This window comes from Eurypyga helias, unplaced genomic scaffold (genome assembly GCF_000690775.1).
Source record: "Eurypyga helias isolate BGI_N326 unplaced genomic scaffold, ASM69077v1 scaffold3704, whole genome shotgun sequence".
Lineage (NCBI taxonomy): Eukaryota > Metazoa > Chordata > Aves > Eurypygiformes > Eurypygidae > Eurypyga > Eurypyga helias.
In genome coordinates, this window is record NW_010244197.1 from 46,289 (window position 1) to 70,271 (window position 23,983).

General features: G+C 35.6%; 1 protein-coding gene across 1 annotated transcript in view; it reads right to left on the reverse strand.

The window, feature by feature from the left end:
* Nucleotides 1–1,363: 1,363 nt before the first annotated feature.
* The window catches only part of LOC104508139 (protocadherin-9-like), a 39,669-nt gene continuing 17,049 nt past the window's right edge, over nt 1,364–23,983 (reverse strand). Inside the window, exon 2 of the mRNA XM_010149660.1 lies at nt 1,364–1,743. Within this exon, the coding sequence (XP_010147962.1) occupies nt 1,364–1,743 (380 nt within the window). The remainder of the gene's footprint in view (nt 1,744–23,983) is intronic.

Below are 23,983 nucleotides of genomic sequence, written 5' to 3' on the forward strand. Positions count from 1 at the left end.
ACATCCGTTAGTATTGCACTTCTCTTGGTTTTAATGCACTTGTGTTTCAAGAAAACCTGCATTATATCTTTGATTAACTGAAGCAATTGGTACAACACTGATGACGAAAGACTTAGCAATCACTTCCTGCACTCTGAAAAGGTTTTGTTTTTGACGTGTAATATTCTTTTGTCACTGCATCATCCCACTGTCCACCCTTTTAATCCCACCAAGCATTCTCATTAACACAGCCTTCTATTACTATTACTAGTTTTTAATTTTGATCTGAAGAATCCCCTGGAACTGGCATATGCAGCATCTCACATGCAGCATCTGCTGCAACGTATCGTGTCATTACAAAAAACCCACATCAGTTCCTTTGGGCGTTCAACTGAACCACACTGGAAAATAAAAAATTGTGTCATCTGGGCTTGTGAACTGTGCTGCTTTGCAAAATATAACTGAAGGTGTGTTATGAGCATATGTGTGCATTTGTGAATATATTAGTTTTCTAAGCCAAGCCCCAATACTTAGCAGTTCCCCTGATCCATTGTGTGATCTTTGGCCTTTTTGTTATTTCCATCTTCCCAGCTGGATGTTAGTCTTGCCCAAATTGTGATTTCAACAGTTTATCGTTACTATCCTACAGTATATGTGTTACTAATTGTGTTTACACTGAAGTAATCATTACAGAGAACACGAGAGAAGGAGAGAAAGAGACACAGCAAGAACACGTTTGTTCTATGGAGAAAACAGAACCAGAGTTCATGAACCATAGGAAAGTATGCCATGTTTCTGACTGCAGTCTCAGGCTGAATGTATTTCTGTTGCTTCCAGCCTCAGATGAGAGGTGAAAATATTAAAGCTGTGGTCTTCACAAAGTGCCTATTAACGATTATTCCTTTATATTTATCTCTATATCTGTATGGTTTCTGAAGGATTGTCCCTGGTGGGGATCAGCAATATTCAGATGATATGTTTTGAATACATTTTTCCTGACCTGTTGTCCTGAACAAGCCAGATGACAATCAAACAAAATGCGTGGCTTAACTCATGCTTCGGCAGAGGGGAAACAGCAGTGTGTCGTGTTCTTTTTAATCAAGCTTGTTACTATGGGAGGAATTGGCAACCATAGATTTAGGAAAATAAAAATCAGTGAGGGGGAATTAGACATGCAAGTAACGTTTTCTACATTGTACAATACAGTCAGGCAGACAGGGTAATTAGATGCCTGCTATGGAGGCAGAAGTGGCAGGCAGATCTTTTGTCTCTTTGGTGGCCCCTCTTTTCTGTTTCATATTTTTTGTTAAAATTGTTTTGATTTTAAGAATTTTGCCCCTTTTCTTTCTTATAATATGAAAGAACTTTGTTGCTGCTTTTTAGCCTACAGGTAAACTTCTCTTCTAGTGAGAGTGTTGACAGGAGATGGCTTGTATTCCCCTGTCTGTGTAAGGGGGATATCCTCTGGATTGCCTTCTTCATTTTTGCTGAAACTAGCCGCGCTGAAGGTCTCATAGGATGAGGTCAACTTTTTGTTAAGGAGGTTTCTGTTGCGATCACCCATAAGGGAGGCTTCTCCATTGGCCAGCTTTTCCTGACTGCCCCGTTCATCGACAGGCATGAAAGTGGAGAGTTTTGGCTGGCTCTTCTGCTTTCTTTCAGGAGAAGTGCGAACTGGCATCCAGCAGGAGTCCGAGTGGCCATATTCATCACACTCTCGGGTACACTTCCCTGTCAGGGCTACATCTGGTAGAGGCCTTGAATCTGAAAGTAAAATAGAGTTGTCTTTACAAATGAATAATATTGCAATGACTTCCAGTGAAACTGAGAATCCTTAAATTCACAAAAGGTATTTTTAAAGATCTTGGTATGAATGTTGCAGTAGGTTCCTCAGTAATAGTTTTTTTACACTGCATGTGCCCATAGGCAGCAAGCATATCTGTACAGTTGCCTTCAACCTCAAGAATTGAAAAATAAGACTATTGAGCCACTTCCTGTGCTTGTAAATCAGCATCAAAAGCATTTGGCATTAGGTACTTCATGAATTTTGAGGTCTAAAAGAGTCAACCAATCACTTAATTCCATACTGCCAATTTTCTCAAAATTATTAAAAATACCTTTATTTGAATTTTTTGTAAAGAATGGTTTGAATTTATGTGAAAGGAACTTGAGGCCCTGGACCCTGCAGATCCTTATGAACATGCTTACCTCCCTGCAAGTGAGCAGCTTTGGTACTGACAGTGGGACACAACCTGCACATCATGTAAACCTCTGCTTGTATTTCCCAGAGTGGGAATTCATTCTTAGTAGACAATATGTTACATGAATCACATAAACGATTAGTAGAAGCATACAAAGACCTGTTTCTGGTTATAAATGTCATCTAGTATGTATGATGTGTGCGTGTGGATGGACAGGGAGAATCTGAGTGCTGCTAAATAGATGCACTAACATTTTATATATGACCTGATGTGTTAGAAAGTGTCCTGTTCCAGATTAGTGTGTAAGCTTTCTAGCTACCATATTTCTAAGAGCTTTTACGGAAAACTAACAAAGGTCAGGGAACTGCAGGATTGACTCCTACCTGACAAAAATACAGGTAGTTTTTAATATTCATATTTTGCTACTTGCATTACAACTGAATTAAAAAGCTGCCTCAACTAGTTTAAGCACTGGGTATGATTCTGAAACCTTCCTTTTCTTCAGTTATACTATACTTTATGGTCTACAAGAAATAACAGGAGCTGCCTACAAAGTAACAACTTGATGCTCAAATAATTAAAGTTGTTGGCAAAGAACAAAAACCAAGTAATTTTTCCAGTTTATATGATATGACTTTCATATGATGTGATGTATATGATGAAACTTTTAGGTTTCTTTTATTTTAAAAAATTATTATTTTTAAAAGGAGCAAGGAGCTTCAACATGAAAACAGTCAGGTACTTCACAGGGCCTGTGGCAACTTTCTACCTACAACAAAATCACATGAACAGTAGTTTTACCAGTAATAATCTATGCCTTATAAAATATCTCTCAAAGGCCTATTCAGCCTTCATTTTGTTACTTCCTGTGCCTATTTTTTCTTTGTCTGCCAGATGAGCACTTCAAACATTAATTTCAACAGTGAAATTTTTAAAAAACACCATTGCTGAGGTTTAAGGGAAAAAAAGCAACCAAAAATCCTTTGCCTCTTCCAGAATAAACTGTTTTATTTTAAAATATTTACAATAGGTGCTTGAAGAGCAAGCACAGTTCATTTCAGCATCTGCAGATTTAATCCTGATAGAATTGCAAAAGCTCTTGAAAGTCAGATTTATGTTCACCTTGACCTGATTTTTTAATACATTTAAACATTTATTTAATTAGTATTTTGTTGCAGTATTGTAAAGAATATGCATATTATTTATTATTAAAAGTTGTCAACATTTTAATAGAATCTACTGTATGCTTTCTGAATACTACATAATGTTTCATATTTCAATATGTTATTTATTTTAATGAAGAAAGCAGCACTCATGTTTAGATAACTGAGTAACAGTAGCTGAGATGTATAAGGCTGGGAGGAGGGAACTGAGAGTTGGGATTTTTTTTTATTTTCCCAGTTGTACTTTTTAAGGCTTTTACACTTAGACTCAACTATGATTCCCACATTTTTTCCATGAAGAATGCAAAGAATATGTACAGTTATCAGCCTAATTTTTAGATGACTATGTTCTGGAGATGTAGACAGAATACTGTAACTGGAAAATTCTCTATTTGCCAGTTAAATCTCATATTATTTTGGCATTCCCTAAAGGTAGGAAGTATAATTAACTGCTGAGCTGCACCTGATGTGCTTTGATTTTCAAACAGAAAAACCCTCTTTACAATAGGGCAAATCCCCTTCTCATCTAAATCTCAGTAAACTCTTCAAAAAGGACCTTATTTCCAAACTGTGACCATTAAACATTATGTTTACTATTAGTATTTCTATTATTACTCTGGCAGAATATTAGCAAATATTTATTAAGGCAATATATGTCACCTTTACTTAAAAAATAGGGCTATGTGTTTATCAAAAAGGGCTTTTTTTTGTTGTTGTTGGGTTTTTTTTCCAGACTGAAACAGTTAATGTCTCATTATATGTGATGGTTTCTTTCTAGTGCAAACACATCTTCAGCCAGCATTCCTTGTGTTGACAAAAATCCTTCCCTTGCTAGTGGTCCTTGAATCACACACTTGAAAGTTTACCATTTGGCACTGTGGTGCATGCCTGTTCCCTTCTGGATGAATATTAGAATTCCTTGTTCTAAAGCAAGAAGACTCGCTGTACAATTCAGCCTTATAGTCCTGTTTTATGAAGCAACAACCTCTAAATCAGCACCTGGCTGACTCACCCTGTTGAGTTATGTGATGGACCTCATATTCACACCCACCAAAGAACTCAGAGAGACACTGGCAGGGTAATACTAGCCCAAATGATACCCTGACATGCTACTCCCAGGCTCATCACCAGAGGCCATCAGTCCAACAAAGGTCCAGTGGCGTAGGCCCACAGGAGCACAGGGGTGTAATAGGAACAGAAATCAAGGACTTGGGAGAACAACCACTTTGTCCTGGTCCTTCCCATGGGTCTCCTAGCAAGGCCATCAGTCCCATTGTCCAGGCATGATACCCATCACCATGAGCTAGCAGCAGGATTGCTGCCTAGGTATGCAGGATGCATTATGGGATATGGGAGAAAAGCAGTTTGGGATAGCACAGGACTTACTATGCAATGTTTAGGGGAGGACAAGGGAGGGGTTTAGGTGACTGGAGGAGGACAAGCATGGGAAAATAAACAGATAAGGGGACAAAAGGGCCAGTCACACATAAATAATTTGCCAGTTCATAAGCTTGTCTGGTTGTGCCCTATCTCTGATCAGCACCATCCGTCCTATCTTCTTATTAAATGCCTTTCCAACTTTCCTGGGTATGGGCTCTCTACTACGTGTGCGTATGCATGTACACATACGTGCATGTCCAGTCTCACCAGCGGACTTCCATCCTGTCCAGCCAGGGAGGGGAGCAGAATGAGGCCACTGGTGACCTCTGTGTTCGTGTGAGTGCTCCGTCTGTGATCTGCGTGGCCAACTGTGTATATATTTGGTTTATATGTGTGTGTGCTGTGTCTGTGTGCCTGCTGGGAATACAACTTCATCTTTGCTACTTGTTGGACCTGGGGACATGGAGCAGCAGCAGCAGCCTCACCTCCCTCAGGCTGTCAGATCCAGTGTAATATATTTCCCTCTAAAATACCCTTCAATTAGTATTTGGCACGTACAGTTAATGGAGCCTTCTACTCCAGTGCTTGCTTGCATCTGTTCTAAGAGCTTGAATCAGGACAGCATTTAAGCACACGTTTAATCTAACCTGGTTTTGAAATCTGTCGTATTTAACTGCTCGGCTATTTAAAAGATGGACATAAGTTCAGCATTTAGTGGGGGAAGGTAGGCAGTGCAGGGAAGGAGGGAACGTTTTGTGTGTGTGGTGTTGTGTCAGAAAACACACAGTGCTATCAGGACTGAACTATTACCAGGATCTAAACTGGTCAGGACAACTTGGGTATTTTCTATACACTGCAGTAGAGAGCAGAGATTTAACCTTCATTTTGAGTAAACTGCCACACCATTTTAGTCACAAAGTAATTAAAAGTATTTTTTGCTAATTCCCTGAACAAAGAGACCCTCTATTGCAGATTAGTGACTTTATGCTCCTCTTTTTACATTATCTAGCCCATGGAGTTGTGAACAATCTGAATTTGAGAAAATTTAAAAGAAAGTTACTCCTATCCTCTGGCATAATTTACATCGAAACATATCTATCTCAAAGTGACATGCTTTTTAAAGTACTGCTCAGTTTAAAAGTTAAATACTTTAGTGGCAACCACACTGCCAACTGACAAGTCTAATGGAATAAGACAGAGCAAAGAATATGTCAGTACAGTTGACAAATTATCAAGGAAGAGTACAGCTCATTTCTACCACAGTTATAAATCTGGAAACGGACTCAAATAAGGGCTTAAAATGCCACTTATTAACAAACAAATTTTATCACAACACTAATTAGTGAGAAAGTAAACCTGGAGGGATAATATTTCTTGTCATAGAGAAATTAGTAGATTTGAGGTTAGGTTTTAACTGTTTATACATAAAATACTCAAACTTAAACTTTTATTTGCATAAATTTATCTTCAGAGCTACAATGGAGGATGTCATCTAAGTTATTTTCAAACATACCCCTGATGGTGTCTCTACATCAGAACTAGGTATTGCTTGACTATTTACAAAGCCATTGTAAACACAGTCCTTAAAATGCAGATATTTAGACAAGGTTTTTGGTATACATGTAAATGGAGACTACAAAAGTGAATATTTAAAAGCTGATTTCACTTGCAACTGCTCTGAGGTCAGCTTAAAAAAATAAATTGGAGAACACTGATTTACAGGGTCTCACAATCTGTTTTTTCATTGCATCCAATATAAGCTTTCACCATCTATTTCTAGAGTTAGCAGATTGAAGTTGGGTTTGGCTTTTTTTAAATTATAGTTATCATTAATCCAACAAAGTTTTAAACATTTATCACTAATTTCTGAGACAATGATAGCTCATGATTCCCATAAAACTGCATAAAGAATGCAAATGAATGGAGTTATTTATGTATGCTCGTGGTTCTGTTGATTGTAGCTGACTGTTGCTTTAGGGCTGGAAGGATCGCTTGTTTTCAAAAAAGGAAGGCACCTACCACGACAGTGTGGAGAGAGTAAATATGATGTTCTATATCCAGTTGAAAGCCAAAAAAAATTAACAACCAAAATATTCCACCCAAGCAATTTTCCATTATTTTTCCTCCTCCCATTCCTTACCAAAGAAAGGCAATACATTTCATCAGGTACAGAGAAAGTATTATGAACACAGTAGTCAAAAAGTACATGTGATGAGTTATGTGCTTTTTTGTACACACACATGTTGCAGAAATATAGTCAGGGATGCACACTTACTCTGGCTCTACTTCACACATTTTTTAACAACCATTCTTGTGTAATGCACTTTATACAAACCCAGCATTATCATTTAGACATGACATGGTTGCAGAAATTCACTATTCTGGAGGAAGATGCAAGGTTCTTTTCATTTTCTTATCTTTTGTAAACCACACACGAAGTGACAGACTTTAGATGTACTTAAGTAGTCAAGAGCTGTGTTCCACTTCTTGTCCCTGGAGATGGAAAACTCTCCAGAGCAAGACCGACACCCTGTCTAGGTGCAGTAACTTGAACATTCCTAGAAAGAGCTGTGTGCCCAGAAAGCATCCTAGCTGCAGACCTTCTCTCGGAGGAACACGCAACCACGGCAGCCATTCAGTATTACAGCAGTGCAACAGCAGTTCTGTAAACCACTCAGCTTGGTCCACAGGATCTGAGGCGTCACTGGCAGATGAGGTCTAAATAGTATCTATGACAAATCAATGACTACATGCAGATTTTTCTGCCTTTGCCTATTGATGGACCCATAACATCCCTGCATGGTTCCAGTTACTGAGGACCTGTAAGGAATGCCTGTGCTGTAGTTCCAGACTACTGTGAGAAAAGCAAAAGGAATAGCAACTGTCATATAGTAATGATAGAGACTGGTTTGGATGAACCGCATTTCATCCCACCTTTTCCTGCACTCTGTACACAGGAATATTATATACAGAGGACCATCCAAAATTCAAATGAAACACCAGCAAGACTATGTAATTTAACAGGAGTTTTTACACATAGCTTTTACATTAAATGTTTGTCTGTTTTATGAGCTGTGTGATTGGAAACACGATAGAGCTCTTAAAGCATAACAAGTATTGACTACCTGATCAGAGAACAATAAAGCAGGAAAAGGGCTGAGAGGGTACATATTGTAGAAAAACACTGTTTAAGGGGGGAAAAAAAAAATCTAAGCTACGGTGATACACATCTAGAGCAGTACTGTCTTTGAAATTCCTGCCTCCTAATTGCAGTAATTCAGGAACTGCATCCCAGTTAGTGCTGTGGCATATTCTGACATGCCAAGACACTATTAAAATCCTTAAACATGTTTGAAGGCATCAGCAACTTCTTTCTCTGCACCTCAGGCTAAATACAGTTAAACAGCAATTGAACATATCTCAAGCAGCATTTAGTGCCCCAAGGCTTGGACTGCTGTCATTCTGAATGCGGCATTATCGTGTACTGCAGAGATAGTGCATGCCATCTCTAAAACAGTCCTACTGAATAAAGTCAAACACAAATCCACCGTTTGAGACATGCCAACTGCACTGAAGTAATGAATATATTAATTGCTTTTGGACTAGAATAATTTTATGTATATCATGTCTAATTCTGAAATTCTTTTCAGTGCTTAAGAAAATACTTCAGAGTACAGAAAGGCTTACATGTACATTGATTGAATGATTAATACTGTGAGAGTAGCTATGACAGAAGGATATAAAATAATGAATTCTGAACCTTTTTATTCTTTTGTTATGTGAGGAAAAAGGAACATAGAATGAAAGTGAGAATTTTCAATACTTTACTTGAAAAATGATAAATAAAACTATCCCTTAAACAGTTCCTAAGAACAGCAAGACTCATTGCTGTAGCATCTCAAAAGTCCACGTACTTTGAGAGTGGAATTTTCAAAGTAAACATGAGATGCTACATAGTCATCTACCACTGAAACTAATAAAAATAAAACAAACAAATAAAGCAACACCATAAGAAAATAGAAACAGGTAACTGATGCTTTAACATTTGAAAAAAGTTCACGCGAGATGAATGAAAGTGAGCTAGCCAGAAGAGAAGGAAGCTGAGGGAAAAAACAGAACTTTTCATGCACTAAATTCTATTGTAAAGAAAGAGTGGAAATGATCAGTTTTGCATGCCCATATGGAAAGGACTATAAGTAATGGCTTGATTGCAACAGTGACAATTCAGGTTAAAAATCAGAATACAAATTTGAGAATAAATGTAATGATGGAAGGTTTTAGAGTTTCCACCACTGGGAGGGTTTCCCAAATGTCTAGAAAAACTCCCAAGGATAACATAAACTTGGCTAATCCTCACTTGGGAAAGGAAGGGTGTACAAAATGACCTCTAAAGGTTCTGTTTAACTCCCTAACATTTATGTACTTTAGCCTCAATCCAATCCTTGACTATGTCTGGACTTATTTGGTAATAAAGCAACATTAGAAGTTAGGCTTAGGTTCAGCTAAGAGTCCATTTTAGAACAATATCCTCCTTAAAATTTTATGTTAATAGAACTACAAACAAAGCCCCAAAATGGTTGCACCATTCAGGACAGGTGTTAATCAGGTGAATGCAGAAACAAAAAACCAGAAACTTTAAAAAAGTAACCCAACCCACTCTCAAGTTCCAACATGATAATCTAACATTTATGAAATCTTCTTGTCTGAGTCTCAACACATCTGTTCCATTTTACAGTTTCATCAAAATGTTAAGGACTGAATACTTCCTCTACCTGTAGTGGTGCAAAACAAATATCATGCCTCTGAAGTACATTAAACCTGAAACTTTACAGTGACTCTGTAAAGCATAAAATTTTGACATTATTTACTTCTGATATGAAAGTTTGGGTTTGTTTATCCTTACATAATAGCTGTCTCTGTTTTAGGGAGGAACAGAGTGAAATAAGTTAAAGAATGCATAAGATTTCAATGTATTTCTTTTGTTTAATTAAACAGACTATACCAGATAATACAGCTATTTAACATGACTCAGGCATGAAACCAAAGAAATATTACCCAAGTAATAAAATTCTTGGCTTAGATTCTACAGTTATTTCTATCACAATTGCCACCAGCAGGTACAATAAGGTACAATATTCTTTAACTGTTGCTCTAATTATAAGGTAACTCCTTTAAAAAGTTTCCTACCTAAATTAATGATTGTACCTGCTCTGTAGTATTGCATCTGTAATCTTCAAGGAGTCAAGAATGTTTTGCAATTGACTTAAAGACTGTTTATATGAAAAACAAACAAATGAATGACTTTTTTTTTTTTTTTGGTACACTAGAAAACTAGTTGTACTCTTCCAGGCCTGAATCATAATAATCAGTTGTTTGTCAGTGTAGAACCATAATATAGGTTGCACATACAATATTATGTGTAAGTGAAATCAAATTGAACAGACTTAATTCTAGATTCTAAATTAAGTCAACAGACTTAATTATAAATACTAATTCTAGATTCTAGAATTAAGTCAACAGACTTAATTATAAACACTAATTTAAAACCCTGATTACATTATTAAATAAAAGGAAGCACTTTAGAAATGTACTGTTTTCTCTTGTTCAAGCTGTATTTATTCTGCAGTTCAGACTCTATTATTTCATTTTGTTCACGAGACCAATTGCATATATAAAATGAGGACTAAGAAGTGTCATTTTATGTGATACCAGTGGAGAGTACTGTAATAAATGCACCATGCTGAACTTAAATTCCCTAGATTTTAATTTTCTAGATTTAAATGTAATTGCTACCAGACTCCTTGTAATCCTGTTAAATCCTTTGATAGCCTGATTTATTTCTATCACTGAAATAGCAACACATCCTTCAGAAAAGTAGGACTTACTATAGCTTCCTGAAGTAGCACAGACATTAAGATGTAGGAAACATTTAAGCTGTCTAATTGTTCTGCTGCCAATCTGATTCTAAAGTATTCATCTGTCACTGTGTCAAATCACATACCTTTATTTTTTTCAGTAAAATGTGTCAGTGCTTAACAAACTCTGAGCTGAAACAATTCATGGAGCAATTAGAATGTCATGTCTCCTAAAGATGACTTAAGAAAAGTCTGAATCAGGCTCAAAATTCAACATAATTTCCTTGATACTCATGCCAAAGTGATGGGACTGCAGGAGCTCTAAGGGAACAGAATAGCTAGCAGCCATTATCAGCTCATCTCAGCTCTACACTATGCCTCCCCTTTATTTTATTTCTTGGTGATAAAAACTTAATAATGTATTTTCTTCATCATAAATAGACACCAGGTAGGAAAAAGAGGGCTTTTGCCACAGAAGACAAAATCAAGGTTACATGATTCCCTCCCTTCCCCCTCCAATTTATGCCCATCTCATTCAAAAGGTAATTAATTTTGGAGATACTCCAAGTAGTATTTTCTAGGGGACATTAATGAATGCATTTCTTCCGTTTAGAAGTTAAAAGCACAATCCCAAAAGATGTTCAATGTCATTAGATCTTATGGATATCTCACAAGTATCTTAGAGGATATCCAGAATCTATGAAGTTGAATATATAGAAAAACATCAGTGACTTGAGAGAGTTGCAAGCTGTTTTGTAAGCTTGGTATTTGTTGAAGTGATGCACTAAACGCACGAGATAGGACTAATGTTTAGGTTCAAAGGATGACTGATAAAAAAGACACAACGCCCCCATATACACACGGCTGCTTAATTGTTTATCATAAGTAATGGGGGAAAGAAAGCCCAAGAAACAGCAAAACTAAACCACTTGCAACTATGGACAACAGCTCAAACTAAAATAAAGTTCTGGTTGAATGCTGCTGTGTTTAAGGATTGGCTTTAAGGGAGAATACTGATTTCTTTCTTAACACATCTTTCAGTGAGTTACTTTTTTCTTACAGAATTCTTCAGCCACATGAGATACTAACTTGAACTGATTGTCTTGATAGATGCACTGCATTCCTGAAAACGAAATGCTTCACAGAGTTCTACTTTGTGTAGCAATACACTGCTGGATTCTGGATCTTGTTTCATTCCCACAGACAGAATAAAATATTGTATAATAAAAAAAATACTAAATAGTAGTAATGCTTTCATAAAAAAGGAAATTACTCATGTTCCCAAGAGATTTTCTGTCACCCATGTAATGTTTGTTACTAGTGTCAGACTCTCAAAGGTTAAACTTGAACTTCAACTGTAAAATATGCTGAACCTCTATTAATTTATGTTATTTTCAAATGGGGAAAAAGAAATTTCTCCATGCTCTGCATGCAAATGATCTTCTAAATAATGTAGGGCTCAGCATGAAGCAGAAACAAATAACTTGTGACTACTTGTCTTTTTAGTAGCTGTCAAGAAGTTGTTTTGTAAGAAGAAAAATAGCAGTAGTGTGAAGGATCCATTTAACCTTTTATGACACATAAAGGGAACCATATCCTGCACAACAGAAAAAAACCCACTCACTTATCTGTTCATGTGATACGTTTCTCTCACAAATACACATGTAAACTTGTAATTTTACTTACTTAGTCACACTAGAAAGATCTGGAATACAGAACCAAATTTAATTCCATTCAGTGAATTGAAAAGCACAAAGAATGCATTTTCATTCCTTTACCAGAAGATCTACTTTCATGCATGTTAAAAATAGGAATAAAAACATTTGGAGGTTATTGTACTAATGTACATTTTTCCTGCTTGTGTAACTATACTCCAGAAGAAATGTGTTATATTTTATAAAATATAGTGCTCAACTTCATTAACCATGAAGCATAAAAGAAACATAAAATCGTACAACTCAGAACTCTTTAAATCAATTACTGAGGAATCCTCAGCTTTTCCTTAGAAGACCTAAAATCTACCCCAGAATTAATCCACCCAAGTTTGTACTTTTGTTGTAAGTACCGATGCTTTCTCATTTAGATGACGCAGGCAAGGGGAGGTGTTTGGGGGTGGCGGGGAAAAAAGATGAGGGGCGCCGGATTGCTGTTATTGTTGTTTTTATAATAAATATGTGGAGAAGTCTTCACACCTGAAAAAATGGAGACAAATACAGAAAGAAAATTAATCTCTCAGTGTGATTTATGTCCTGCTCAAAGGGATTTTTTTCATTAATTTTTTATTGATTTTTCAGCTGTGTGTGCAGATTACAGCTTGTGAATTAATTACAAACATCAGCTCAGGATGGTTACATACTTATGACAGATTCATCTGGGTTACAGTCCATTAGTAATTAAGTATTAAGCACACCACTAATTCCCCTTGTGCATGTACAGTAGACAAACTGTAATCATACACATGAATCATACAGATGTTATACTAAAAGAGATTAGAGTATCACTGTTTATATCACTATGGAATGGAAAAGTATAATGATGTTTTTCATACTAATGGAAAGTATAGAGTAAGTTTTAATGAAACAAAACAGAGAAGTCAAAAAAAACCAAATTTTACTTGCAAAGTCTAATTCTGTCCAAAATAGCAGTCTCAATCCTTCTTGTGGGAGAGGGAATCTAATGGAGCCTGTACTGTGTATCACAGTTTTTCGATCCCTGCCCTTGACCCTACGTAGCCTGCAGTGTTTCATTCACTCAACAGCTATAGGAGGTAAAGAAGTAGAATTCTGACCTTGAAAATGGAACTGTGTCCTGATGAAAGTTAAAGGCAAGAATGGATTTGAACAGGGTTGTCTAAGCATATTAGTCAAGAGCTATCTTTCATCCATGAGATGAAGATACTTGGTTTTTGGTTGCTTCACCAGCTACTAGATAACATTTTCTTAAAATTTCCTTGGACACTTACTTGACTGGACAGTTGGACACATCCCTCTATGGATTTCTTGAGATATTGCTCCAAAATATGTGAAATATTTCCTAGCCCCAAAGTAAAAATGTAATCATTTTTGTCAGAAGTGAGTCCAGTGGAAGTATTCTCTAATGAATCCATTCTCTTGGTTTAAGAATGTTTAATATTGCAATTTGTCTGCTTTTGTGTTCTGCAGCACATTATTAAAATTAGTCACTATTATTTTGCTTAGCTTGGTTACCAATGTGTATATCTGTACCCATAAAATTTTCTATCTCATAAAATGTTCCATTATTCTTCAGTTTGTGACATTTTCATATGTCTTAAGAAGTGCATTACATATACTCTGGACTATGACGTCATAGCCAACATCTACTTTTTTCAAGAATGAATCAGAAAATCTCCAGTGTGTTTAATTCATTTGAATGCGAAGAAGTCTTTGACATTATTAGTGTATGTGTTCACTCAGACTCCAGCAAAACTGATAAAAGATTGGAAATTGGACAATGGTAACCTTGCTCCACTTGCAATGCATGACTAAATTCTTGATAATATGCAGGAAAAAATCTAATTAGGATAACATAAAAGCTAGTCAAGCAAAATACATTAACAGGGAGATTAAACACTTTTTTAAAAGTACATATACTGAAGAAAATGAAGATATTAGTGTATTAAAATGTATAGACTTCAGTATAGAAAAATAAAATAATCCTCTTGATTATTCCTTTTGTAAATCCAGAGTAATTTCTGCTAATCTACCCAGTATCAGTTGGAGTGGTCATAATCACTTAGAAACAACTGGATTCTTTTGAAAATCTGAACAAGACACAGAAAACCAGTGGTTAAGGGGTCAAATACAGAAGCCGGGCAGAACATAAAGTAGAAGATGAAAACAGGTTTGTCAGACTGAATCAGAACAAAATATAAATTCTGAAGATTTTGCCTGACTTGAAAGACAATTATTGTTAAAGGGAAGGAGTAATTTGGTATTTTAACCATTATTATTTCAGACAAGTTTTTAATAAACTGCTGTTTTCCTTTTATTAAATGATCATTGCCTACTATTGCCCCCACAGTGTATCATGGCTAGATCATATGGTGCATACTTTGTGCAGGCATCTTGCTTCCAGAACATTCAGAGTATGGTTGCCAGAATGAAAAACATTTAGTACAAAATTGCTCTCTGCACAGTGTTTTAGTCTCTGGCTCCTTTCGGAGATCGTAATAGAGATACCAGTTGGGATTGTGGTTCTTGTGAATGTAAAGTATTGTGCAGTGGAGTATAATTAATGTATTTATATAATAGGCAAAACATTGTGTGCCCAAACACCAATCACCTGACTCACCATCATTGTCGGAGGATGGAACTATTCCAGGAGAATTATTTGAAGAGAATGATACACTCCTACCAGAGCTGAATGAAGTTCTACCAGAAACTGGGCATCACACTTGAATAAATCATTGTCCTTTTACAGGAGTGACCAGCAGAGAGAGCTGAGGAGCATGTTTCGTGTCCCTTTCTAAACAAAGCACCTCTGACAGTGATCCATCGAATTAGGCCTAGACTAAGCATAGTGGATAAATTCACAGTCCATAGTGGTGGACAACAGGGATTAGTTTAGGAAACTTATACTTCAAGTTAATTAATTTAATTGGATTGATAGAGTGTGGTCATATATAGACATGTCCTATTTTAAATCAGAGATGAGTGAGTGGCTACATAAAGTTGAAAACTATCTGTTTATTTTTGAGTGATGAAGATAGAAAGTAAATGGAGGAATTAATGTGTTCCCAAAACATTTTAACAAAAAACAGTTATCAGCATCAAAACTCACATTGATTTTATTCTGCTCTTTGTGTGAAGGTATTTTGAGAATCTTATTTTTATTGGTCTATTTATATATGGTATTAAATCCCTTTCCCACCAAGTATGTGAAAACTCACTAAATGTGTAGTAGTGGAATAAGCAGCTAAACAAAATCTCAGTGCATGCTACACCCTACCATAGGCATGAACTGCAATTGAATATATCTTCAGTGTTGTTAAACTTGTTTTGTGCTGCTGCAGAAGTATTTTATGGGGTTTTCTCTGTTTCTATTTACTGATGCTTTTAGTCACTGAAAGTAGAGGAGGTACAGAAAGAGGTCAAAATTGACAGCAAAACTGAATCAGGGCTTCTCATGCCAATGAAATAATGAAAAACCGCACTGTTCTTACAGCTACAATAATGAATATAAATAGACAAAAAGCTCTGAACAGCTACTGCAAGAAAGAGAATAAGGCATCCATTTCAAGAAAAAAATCTTCTCATGCCATCACTGATAGCTTTGTGAACTGGATAAATTAGGATGCCCTTTAAACAGTTTTCCTGCTTCAAGCAATATCTGAGAGAGAGGTCTCCCTTTTTTTTTTTTTTAAGGGATCAGACTTAATAGGTTGAATTTTACTTGCATTTTCTACAGCTATATTTCTCATGTCCATCAATCCCAGATAAAATCTGTTATCTCATCTCTGACAGTTCAATACTCACCATGAATTTTTCCCCCTTCCCCCTGCCGGATTTATTGTCTTACGCACACATATCCCTACCTCTCTGCAGATAACATTAGCAGGGTGCAAGTACCGACCAAATGATTGTCAGAGGATTTGCCCAACTCTCCTATCTGTTTCAAAACTAAGCCCTTAAGTAGATGTGTAACTCTTCATCAAAGTAATTTACCAGAATAGTGTACAGAATGTGTACATCTGATTTTCTTCCATATAAAATGTTCGACACTGCACCCAAAGACAGATTAAAGACGAAATTTTCTTTGCTTTTATGACTGATAACAGGTACTAAACCCACAAGTTTAAGTGTCATCGGAGAGATGCCTTATCAATTAAATTCAAGAGAGTATAAGATTTTTGTCTGTCACTAAGTGATTCTATGGACTTAATGTATTTTACACCACCATCTGTCTGAAACTCAGTAGAGAAATATCTTGCCTCTAGTTGAAACTATTTCAAAATAATTATATCTTCTTCTGCAACAGCGAAATATCAATCTGTTACAATACTTACAACCCTCATGCCATAAGAGAACAATTATTCTTGTTAACTTACATGATTTTTATTCATAGGGAGGTTTTCATCTCAATTAAGATTTACAGAAATACTTTCAATTTCAAATTTCAAGAGGTAGAACTGATGGAAAAGGAAGAAAAAACAGATTGGGAATAAAATTTTCTTGCTAATGCCACAAAAAGCAAATATCATTTAAATTCTCTGTTGTTAGATTCCATTATTTATTATACTTCAGCCTATGAAAATTTGTGTAGCTGCAGGCATCACTTACTCTGCAAAACAAAGCTTATAAAGTTTTATATAATAATCTGTATTTTGAAAACTCCCTGAGGAATTTTAAAATTATTTTTAAGACCTGAGCTACACAAACTTGCCAGAGGAGTGAGGAATGGCTCTAATTATGAATGTCTGGGAGAATTTCTCATTGGTTCAGTTTTAACTAATCTGTCTTTCAGAGAAAGGTAATATGCACCTAAGGTGTAGCTTTCACAAGATGCACCAGATCATTAGCACATAGCATTTAGAAGTCCGGTCAGCCTAACTTCATTTAAATTTCCAAACAGCACAATTTTTTTGCATATTCAGAGTGACCTCATACTGCTTTGACGTCCTTTGAATCTCATGTTTCTGTCATCAACGAGAAGTGAAATTCAGAGTAATCAACTAAATCTAGCCGTGTGCCACAAATCTGAAATAAATGTAAAGTGTGATCCAGATCTGTTCCAAGGACAGGAACTGTCAATTTCAGTTGAACAGAAAGGAAAGATTAGGTCACTCGAGATTTATGTGTTTTACATATTAACTATTATAAAGTAGATGAAGATTTATGCAACTTTAAACTCTTTGCTCAGACACTGACACCAATAACACACCCAAATCACAGATAATTTCTGAGTCCAAAAAGATAACATATCTTCCTCAAACTGGTACATTAAAGATGATATAAATTTTTTTACTCTATTTAACTAAATCTCTGCTATTAATGTTACAAGGGCAGTGATGATAAAACACCATGATGGAAAGTACAATTTGAAGGGTTTTTTTGTTTCTACTCTGTCATATAAATACTGTACAGTGTATTTTTCAAATCAAAAGTGCAAAACTGCTCAGCAAAGGTCCTCAGCTGTAGTGTATGTGTTTTTCTGACATGAGCTCTAGGTCAAGTGGAACTCTAGAGGAAAAAGAAGATTGCTCCTTTCTTAAGAGCAACTGAACTTGCTTAGCTGAGAGAAGTTTCTGTAGCTCAGAAGGGGACCTGTGCCCTGCCTAAATGCTAAATAAATTATAAACTATATATTTTATAGGTGGGTTTATAGGAGATGAATTATATCATTTACAGGTGAATTTATAGGAGAATTCAAGGGGTTTGTAGAGTTTATTCCACATAGGAAGACACTGAAGGTTGTTTGGATAAACAGTCTAGAAGGAAAGGACATTAAAGAGGAGTTGTAAGATGCATTTTCAGACATTTATATATGGACTCACGCAGAAGTTCCTTGTTTCTGCAATTAAAAATACGTATCTTCAGCTTAATACTTTGTGGTCTAATAAAATAAGGCTTTGGAGAATAAGATGCTTTTGGCATCTCTCCGTGTGTTACTTACACTGCAAGACTGAGTCAAGCAGTCCATCAAACAAAAACATAAACAAGGGAACATTAGGAAATCAACAAGTATTAATTTATAAAGACATAGCACAAAAAATGAAGCTGAAGCTACCTATGGAGCCATACCAGCTTTGTTTTACCTAGCAGCTATACCCCTAAAAGTTCACCAATCCAGAACTTATCCTGAAATCAAAATAAATTCTGTCCTTATTCACAAAACATTTGTTTATAAACTGCAGGGATTTATGTTAATCCAAGGTTCAAAAGGGTCACTGTAATAGAAACTCAACCTAATCCTTAATCAGGAAGTAATATTGCAAATAACTCAGTATATAATTTGTAGGGAAAAAGGGAAAATAATCTGTAAGAAAACAAATAACTGCTATGATATATCATTCCTGTTTTACAAATACTATTTTTCACCCTTTTAAACATAGAAATTGCAAATTATAAATGCCCACTTGCTGGTGGAACATGCCTGAAAGACTATATAAGGACACTGTATAATATGAGATTAGAGGGGGGAAAAAGAACAAAACTAAAGTTTAGCGGATAGGAAAACTTCTTTTAAGTAATTAAGACTAATTTTCACCGATCTTCTCTGTCTGAAATTGAAATACAAACAACATTTACAACTCTGTACTAAATATACTGTTCTGCTTTAAACTTTATTCTGTCCTATTAGGATATTGCCAGGTGGGTTTGGTTTTTTTGGTTTGTTTAGGGGATTTTGTCTGTTGTGGGTTTTTTTTTTGGTTTTTTTTTTTTGTTTGTTTCTTTGTTTGTTTTTTTAATGCTAGCAAAAAAAGGTTGAAAAGAACATAAAAGAGGCATTCATCCTTCTAAAGTTTGCCTACCTATTTAAAAAAGGAAAATATATCATTAACGTTTAAAAGAAATCAACTTTTACCCAAACAGGAGATAAGCAATTCTAATGGAATTTATGTAGTGTTTTGAATAGCCATCCCACACACTAAACCTGACTTACTCCGAATAGTGTAATTCTCCTTCATGCTTAATATTCTGTTTTTCATCAAATGAAATGCAAAACAAGCTAACTCCAGGTAGTTCTGAAAATCTGGCTTAGAAAGAAAAGTATTATCAATAAACCATAGGTCATCTTATCTCAAGAAAATCTATCAGGTATCTAACATATCAAAGCACTTGCACTGCAATTCTATCCTGTTTTCTGTTTTTAATTATGAGGTTCTTCTCTGCAGGAAGTCATTCTAATAGAATTGAAACAATTTCTTTTAAAGACTATAAACTTCAGAAGAATATGTTAACACCTCACAGCTTGTAACAGATACACAACCCTTTTCTAGGTAAAGAGACTTATGTGAAAACACAGCCTTTCATAACTTCCCAAATGAATTGCTCACCATTAGTAGCTGCACAATTGTAAATTAAAAAGGAAAATAGTTCTTCATTGACCAAATGCAATCTGATTGTGAAAAGGCATAATTTTCTAATACCTAACTAAAAGATATATTTTGAATTTCCCATATTGTAAATACTGAGAAATAAAGTAGAATTAAAAAGAACTACGCATTTTTAAAGTAGAATTAAAAAGAACTATGCATTTTTTGCCATATGCAGAAAAGAACTTGTGTGGAGAAAAGCATTTCAAACAAAAGCAGACATTTTCAGACTTGCTTGTTTGTCTGGGAAAAGTCATAGTGACTCACTATTAGAAATATTTAACTTGTTCTGAAAGTACATGTTTTCTGAGCTCTGCTAAGTACACCAATTTTAAAAATAATCTTTTATTTCCAGGAAGTTGTATCAGCATATTTCAGGGAACAATAAAGTTCATGACAGTTTGCATTATTACATTTCTTTACTACAGTGTCTGCCATGACCTTCAGGATGGATCTGCTGCAAGTTTTTGATTTTATCATTCCAGATTCAAAACAAATCGTGTCGTGGAAATATTCTGGTTAACAAGGAGTCAGTAAGAGTTGCTAAGATGAAAATTGCACCAATAAAACACGGTGGCTAAGCTTAATCTAGGTGCAGAATTTGCATCCCAGAACAGAAAACTTAATAGCAATTTTTACTTTAATTTTATTTAATGCAACTGATCACTTAAGTCATCGTAAGTTCAACTTAAGTTCATACTTGAGTGTTTCATACATAACCCCACTCCCTCCCAAGTAATGTCATGCAATTGTTCTTTTTAATTATTGATTATGGGAGAGATCAAGAAGATGCCCTACCTCTCTAGCTGAATGGTAAGCATTTGTCTAGAAGGGGAGGAAGGGATCTCTGGTCAGATTTTAGAAAGCACCTTAGTTGGATGCCCAACACACTACAGAGTCAAGGTGACTCTGCTTCTCCCTCTTTCGGTAACTCCTGATAGTGGTTGCACAGCACACAGCTACAGGATGATATTGGCTCTCACTGGGAAAAGTTGAAAGCTCTAGACCTGAATCCTCGTAGGCAAAGTATAGTACCAACAACTTCCCACAGCCATACCTGCATGAAAATGTTTGTGGCTTCTACTATGATTTTAAACCAAGAGCCATGCTTGAATGAAAACGTCTGTGATTTCTACTCTGATTTTAAGCTATGTGCTGAATTCATCTGGTTTAGGACCCTTTCGAACTTAACTGCTCTTTTTTACCTTATTTCTGGATGTCACCAGAGCATGGATTTCCAGACAAAATGGTTTTGTAACTGTGAATCTTAACTTAGGTTCATAAGCAACTTTGTGATTCAAACACAATCACGCTTAGACTAAGGTAGCTACTAGAAGATTAGCTTTCTGAAACCTTTTCTTAGGCACACAGGTCTAAACCTCACCTCTAGAGCCAAAAAGAGGTGCTCCTGATCTCCCCCCATAAAAGCTTTGTCTGACAACAAAACTGTCAAAAGCAGTGCTAGGGTTTTTAGTTTGAAAATGGCAAGGTCTAGAGCTGCTCTATGACACAAATCATAATGCTCTTAATTAAACTCTAAAGCAAATACTAAATTTTGAGCTGCAATAATTACCAACATTTTCTCTAGGGCCCAATATCAAGTACTTATTTAAATTAATTAACAAGTATGACACCTTCAATAACATTAAAAAAAAGAGATGGTTAAAATTCAGCTGAGTATATTAATAAAAGTCTTTGCCCCTCAAAAGACTAGGGCTTAGCTTATTGCCACCTTGCTCTCAACACATTAACAGCATGAAGTCCATAGCTATCAGCTCTCTTTGGAAAATATTCAATGTCCTGCAATAAAGTCTTTTAAAGTAAATATAAGATGACAACTGATTAGAGATCTGTCAGCTTGAGCAGGAAGACTTGACACTTTGTTTCTAGATGAATTTCAAGTCCGTTAGTTTCCGTAATTGCACAAATGAAACCCTTGCATATTTTCTACGATGTGATTGCTATGAGTAAATAAGGGCTGTCATTCACTTATTAACATGATCTAAAGCAACACAATGAATGCAAGCTATTTGATTGGCCAACATTTCCTTTTCTGAACCAATACCATGCTGCTTGCTAGAGATTTAGAAGGCCTCTGAGAGATCTCCATCAATCATGATGGCTCATGAAAAGAAGTTGCTTCTCTGTTCTGGTCATACTCTACTTTCTTCAGCTCATCTCTAGTCTCCTAACACTAATCAATGTCTCACTAACCATCATGACTCAACATGAATTGCAGTCTGACTAAGCCGATATTCGTTTAATGTTTCCCGTCAGTCTGCTAGACAAATTACATTGAGAGCCTCATGCCTTTAACCCTTCAAATTTTGTCAGAGACCATTTAATACTATCATTCAGGATGTACATTTAAGCCTCCGTAACTATCACTAATTCAATTACTTGCAGGCATTGTAATGTCAGTATTTATTTGATTTAAAAAGAAACATGTTCAGCAAAAACACTCAGACTCAATTTCTCTGGCCAGAAGGTAGCATTACGATCTTCCAGACAGTTTCTTGAATACATAAATTGAAGATTTTGCCACTCCCAGAAGCAAGATAAAAGTGTGTCTTCTAGAAAATAGTGTGTCATTGTTTAATGCCAGGCCGTAACTGAGCAGCACACAGCTCACCTCCAGGAAAAAGGTAGTAAAACTCATGGGTTGAGATAAGAAGAGTTCAATAATCAAAATAAAATAATGATACTACTACTACTACTACTACTACTACTACTGATAATCATATTCAATGAAAAGGAAAAAAGGAGACAAAACTCAGGGAGGAAAAATAAAACACAAGTGATACAATGGCTCACCACCTGCTTAGAGATGCCCAGCCAGCCCTCAAGAAGCAATTCCTCCACAAACAACTTCTCCCAGCTTATACACTGAGCATGATGTTTTATGGCATGAAATATCCCTTTGGTCAGTTTGGGTTTCCTTCTGTACAAGAAGCTGGGAGGAGACACAGCCAGGACGGCTGACCCAAACTGACCAAAGGGATATTTCATGCCATAAGAAAAAAAACCAGGGACAGTATGATAAATTGAAAAAGTCCTTGGCTTAACATAAACATTGCTTAGCAACAACTAAAACATCAGTGTTATTAACATTCTTCTCAGCACAAATCCAGACCACAGCCTTATACCAACTATTATGAAGAAAATTCATTCTGTCCCCACCAAAATCAGCACAAATATGTTTTAGACTCCAAGCAATGTTCAGTTTATTATATACCCCTACTAAACTGTTATTTTAATAACCTTTATTCTTTCTCTTTGGAGGAGCTTGTTTCATCTTGTCTTCATGTTACAGAAACTGACAAAACTGAAAAACCTATCTTACCATATTAGTATACATAGTGCAGTATCCTTCCCTTTTCTTTCTTATTTAATGAAGAAGTTTCTGTTTTCTAAAGAACAGTCATAGATGAAAAAGGATAACTGTAATGTATTTCCCTAGATTAACAGAAAGAGCTAACCTGACAAGTTCTTTTAGGAACTTGAGGCATTTTTCCATGCTTTGAAAAATATTTTAAGCAGACAAAGCTTAAATTGCTAGCTGCAGTTTTATTTCCAAAATAACTCAAGAACTTTGGAACACATTTTTTTCCATTAAAACCAATGTTTTCTTCCTATTTGAGGAAAAAATATGCATCTCAACAATCCATTTTATCATACACGTCCAAGGATATCTTCTTGACATTTTTTTTTCAAATTTTAATTGCAGAAATTATTCCTTCTGTTTTCTTATGCCTTTGTTGTCTCTGAGATAAACTGTGCTACTGCAACAGTTTATGTGACAGACAACAGAATTTAATTGCATATATCCCTCAAATATTGTTCTCTACTAAGTTTAAAAAAAAAAAGGTAAGGTAGTTTGGTCACTGGTTAGCCTGAAAACCTTACTGCACTGTTACTATACTTAGTATATGATGGATTTACTATAGATATTAATTTATGAAAGGTGTGCTATCTGAACACTTTATTATACATAAAATTGATTCATAATTATTTAAAAAATATAATTTTTATTATTATTTTCCATTTCCTTAAGAATTTTCTGTTCCAAATAACCCACTAATCTTTGCCAGTGGATATTAACAAATGTTTGATTACTTTCAATTTCCCCTAGTAAAACATAATCTGCTGCTTAGAGCAGATAAATATAAACTTGCAGTTTCCCAGCAAATAACAAAACTGGACAGTGAGGCAAAAGCCATTAGAAGCTTTCAATCCATAACTAGCAATTAAGAACTTTTTTTTTCTCATTTAAATAGATGTTCTCCAGACAGTAGGCGAGACATTTTAGTCCCACATTCATCCTTATTATGAACAATTTCTAGGCAAAAC